Raw genomic sequence first — 4,677 nt, 5'->3', positions numbered from 1 at the left:
ATTCATCTAAAGGGTCATGCCACAAATCAATGTACATAACCTAAATAACGACAAGCAAATTATGGAATTCAAGGATTTAGGTATGTTTTGTGACATGAATTATTAGTAGTTTATGTAAGCATTCTTAATTTTTCTCCTAGATAATGATGCTAAAGAGCTAATAAAATCAGCCATTGAGGCGCGTCAACACGCCTATTGCCCGTATAGTAAATTTAAAGTGGGAGCCGCTATAAAAACAGGAGACGGATCAATTTACACAGGTTGCAACATCGAAAATGGCGCATATCCGGTTGGTATCTGTGCTGAGCGTACAGCCGCTTGTAAGGCGATCAGTGAAGGCAAGCGTGATTTTGTTGCCTGCGCAGTTGTTGCACAACAGGAGAGTGACTTTACTACTCCCTGTGGAGTATGCCGGCAATTTTTAGCTGAATTCGCCATGCAAAGGGATTTCCCACTATACTGTGCCAAGCCAGCTTGTCCGCCGTTGCAAGTGCTTGCCACAAGCATTCGTGATTTGTTGCCGCGTAGTTTTTCTTTTTTGGGGAAATAAATGAATTTGGTGGAGTATGAAACTTTATTTTATGAATATATTTTATAAATTGTATCAACAAACTTAGCACATATTCCCTATCTTATAGATAGAGCGTAACTTTGGTTCGTCGAAAAAACCCTCTGCCTTTCAATTGCCTACCGAACCCGTAGTAGTACCTGTTTTAAGAGTTATTCTTCGCTTGAACAGCAGACTGACGTTACTGGTGGTGTTAATGCTGAATACTAAGTAGATAAAGTATTTCACTACTTCATATCTGGGAACAGTTAAGGGTGTCCCATTAGGCGAATACTTTTTTATGTTGTCTTGTGTACACTACGTTTTTACGTTTAAAAGACTACGCTTTGAGGGCATCCACCAGGAATGTCCGGACCGTTAATGGGGAGATGCCGCTGTCCGGCTGCTTGATATCATCGTAAGCACAAAATTTGACATCACCGCCATCCAAGAAATGCGTTGGACGGAAAAATAACTGGGGCCTTCCGAAGTCTACTACAGCTGCCATGTAAAGGAGCGCAAATTCGGTGCTGAATTCGTGGTTCACACCGGTGGACGAGCGTTTAGTCACAATTCGCATCAAAGCGAGGTTCTACAACATCTCTCATTCCAACGCCCCGATGGAAGCGAAGGACGAGGAAATCCACGATCTCTTCTATGAGCGTTTGTAGCGCACATACGAGCGCTTTGCCCGTCACGATATAAAAATCGTGCTTGGCGATTTCAATAATAGGGTGGCCAAGAGATCTTTAGTCCCACTGTAGTGAGAGAATCCTAATATTGAGTGATAGCCAGGCGGCATTGAAGGCCCTCCCATTAAATCCTCCTTGATCCATGAGTGCAACGAGCATAACATTATCCAACTAATTTGGGTACCAAACCACATTGGAGTTGAGGGTAACGAGGAATCGGACCGCCCAACCGTACGGCACTTCCTTGCGATCGCACCAGCGCAATCAAGGAAGAACTCAGGAAGGAGAGGAACAAACTCAGAGAACAACACTGACGTAATACGCCAGGCTAAAATCGTACTCGGAGGCTATATCCTTGCAAGATACAGGGCAATTACATATATACATACCTCCCCAAAGAGAGGTTAAGGATATTAAATGGTATTATGATGGGTTACTGTATACTAAGAAGTCACGTGCATAGACGTACGTGCAACCAAGATACGCACACGCCGTTGTACAGAAAAAAAGGACGTCCAGCAATGCAAGGAAAGTTGGAGCTGACGGACTGCCATCCGAGCAATTGAAATACGGCGGTAGAGATGAACGCATGCCCGACGACTATATAGAATTTAAATGCGCTCTGCCCAATTCGCTACCGTGGTGCCAGCCTTCTAAGCATCGGGTATAAAATCTTATCGAGCGAATTGTGTGAAATATTGAAGTCCACCATCAACGACGTTATTAGTGTGGCTTTAGGCCTGAGAAAACCACTATAAATCAGATATTAATAATAGGCCAAATCTTGGAAAATACCCGTGTGAAAAGGATCGCAACTTACCACCTATTTGTCGACTTCAAAGCCGCTTTCGTCAGCACTAAAAGGACTTTCCGATCCACCGCGATGCCCGAATTTGTCATTCCCGCGAGACTAATATGCCTGTGTAAAATAACATTGATCAAACAACCAGTTCCATCCGAATTGGGAAGGACCTCTCCGAACCGTTTGTTGAAGAATGTAATAAGAGTCGCATTATGGAGCCGGTCAGACGAAATTGTTTACAAGAGCATACAATTGCTCGCGTATGCTATCAGCATTGACATCATCGATAAAAATAAGGGCTACTTCTGTACTGTCTTTTTCGGGATTAGTTAGAGAAACAAAGCGCCTGGCTCTGGTAGTGAACGAGGACAAAAGGAAGTATCTTCTGTCATTAGAAAGTATATGTGTCCCGGCTCCATGCCACTTGTGGACGGAGTAAACGAGTTCGTTAATTTAGGAACCAACATTAGCGCAAATAATAATGTCAGCCTTGATGTCCAACGGAAAATCACTTGTTGGCAGTGCCACTTTGTATTGAACAGGTAATTAAAAAATGAAATCCCCTCTCGTCGTACAAAAATCACACCCTATAAGTCACTCATCATGCCCGTGCTGGTGTATGGCGCGGAGGCATGGATAATTAAAACATCTGATGGGACTGCTCTTGAAGTTGGCTATGGGCCTCCGTTGACTCGGTTATGTCTTATGAATGGATGGAAATGCTCCAGCTCTGAAAGTATACAACGCGGCTCGCGATGCTGGTAGCAGAGGTAGAGGAAAGGCCTCGTTTGCGATGGAAAAACTAGATGGAGAAGGACTTGGCTTCACTTGGTATTTCCAATTGACGTCACTTGGCACATAAAAGAAACCACTGGCATGCTTTGTTGGACTAGGTCAGAATCGTATGGGCGATTACAGCGCCAATCAATGACGCCTATAAATTATTTTATTCGTCTTTACAAATTTTAACGGTCAGCCGTTTAAAAATAGTACGAGTGCCAAAATATGGAACATATGTATGTATATTGTAAATATCTGATTTTTAATACCCCGTTACGCTCGTCACTAATCGATTTCCCAGCAGGGTATTTACCCATAGCATTGGTGGCGGTTCATGTGTTCTCTACAAACTCTCTCAGCCAACATGCAGCAGTTGGTTGGTAATAAATTCGTCTGTATTATATATTTGTGTGTAGTGGTAGTCATTGATAAGGCGAAGAGAACCCCAAAGAAACCAGAAACTACAAATAGATTTTTTTCATACTATTTAATTAGTTCTTGGCTAGAAAGGTGTTTGTGAAAGAAAACAGAAATCATTCAGTTGGTCATCACAAATTGAAGAGTCTAGAAGACGCACAAAAAAACGCACGGAATAAGAAAATTGGTACGAAATTGTGCTCTTAAAATTTTAAAATAGATATTAATCAACATAAAAATTACCACCAAAATGGATATTTACCAAGTGACGGGTTTAAGAAAACCAGAATTTGTTGAACGCATTGAAAAATACTGTGATTTGGGTGAGTAGTTGATGGGTAAATGAATTTGGAAAAAAGTTTAATACATATACAATTCTGTGCACAAATGTTGATGGCTAAACAAATGGCTAAGTTTATGTTTGTCTACATAGTTATCAAAGCATAAATATGTATGTATGTACGTATGTATTTATATTTTCATGAATGCTCCATTGCAGATGAACCAACCAAGGAATTGATACAGGCAGCAATTGTTGCACAAAAAAACGCTTACGCTTTATACAGTCACTTTTACGTTGGTGCAGCTTTCCGCACGATAGACGGCCGCATCTTTGCCGGTTGTAATATTGAGAATGCAAGTTTTACACCAACTACATGTGCCGAACGTACAGCCCTAAGTAAGGCCGTTAGCGAGGGTTACAATGAATTCGTTGCCGGTGCAGTAGTCGCTTATCAAGAGGATGCCTTTACAACACCTTGTGGCGTATGCCGGCAATTCATTATGGAGTTTGCGCCAAACGACATACCGCTTTTCATAACAAAATCACAAGTCAATGTGGAGAAGGCCAACAATGATTTGGTACTTGCCACATCCATTTATAATCTGCTGCCTCATGGTTTTCGCACGTTCAAGAAGAATTGATAAATCGTGTGGACATGCAAAGAAAGCAATTTATTAATCAATACAAAATGTATGTACATATGGAAGTATGTGCTTGTGTTGTAAATGTTTTATCAATGGACCTCACTAGTAAATGGTTGCAATTGTAGTAAATAATGTGGATATTCACTGTTTTATTTATGTAGTAGAGTTAATTGAATTTTATCATTTGTGTTCATATGTAAATACATATATAAATATTTTAGCAATAATTTGAATTACATATATGCTGTTTTAATGTGTTCTTTGATGAAAAATCGAAACAAGCAAACGAGATTGTATTAACCATGACTCAATAATTAAAGGCTTGCTACAGGGATGAAAAATGGAAATTTCAGATTGTACCTAATATCATAAAATAAATGCACCTAAATGAGACAGAGTGTAGCTAAAAAAAGTTACATCATTTGTTTGTAGATTTTTTTATTAATTTTATTTAAAATATGTAAGAATACAAGAGATGGATGTACTTTTAACCATGATAAAAACATAGCAAG

At 40.1% G+C, this 4,677-nt stretch overlaps 2 protein-coding genes across 2 annotated transcripts; both read left to right on the top strand.

Annotated features, from left to right (window-relative positions):
- Nucleotides 1–550, top strand: LOC108361281 (cytidine deaminase-like). The gene is made up of 2 exons (XM_017613876.1): nt 1–80; nt 141–550. Exons 1-2 carry the CDS (start codon nt 17–19, stop codon nt 548–550), a joined length of 474 nt encoding a protein of 157 aa, XP_017469365.1. The 5' UTR covers nt 1–16.
- Nucleotides 551–3,360: 2,810 nt separating this feature from the next.
- Nucleotides 3,361–4,332, top strand: LOC108361282 (cytidine deaminase-like). The gene is made up of 2 exons (XM_017613877.1): nt 3,361–3,561; nt 3,738–4,332. Exons 1-2 carry the CDS (start codon nt 3,489–3,491, stop codon nt 4,160–4,162), a joined length of 498 nt encoding a protein of 165 aa, XP_017469366.1. The 5' UTR covers nt 3,361–3,488; the 3' UTR covers nt 4,163–4,332.
- The last annotated feature ends 345 nt before the right edge of the window (nt 4,333–4,677 follow it).

The sequence above is a fragment of the Rhagoletis zephyria genome, unplaced genomic scaffold (genome assembly GCF_001687245.7).
Source record: "Rhagoletis zephyria isolate East Lansing unplaced genomic scaffold, Rhagoletis_zephyria_1.1 Rzeph_scaffold_00727, whole genome shotgun sequence".
Lineage (NCBI taxonomy): Eukaryota > Metazoa > Arthropoda > Insecta > Diptera > Tephritidae > Rhagoletis > Rhagoletis zephyria.
This window is presented reverse-complemented; position numbering and strand designations above follow the sequence as displayed.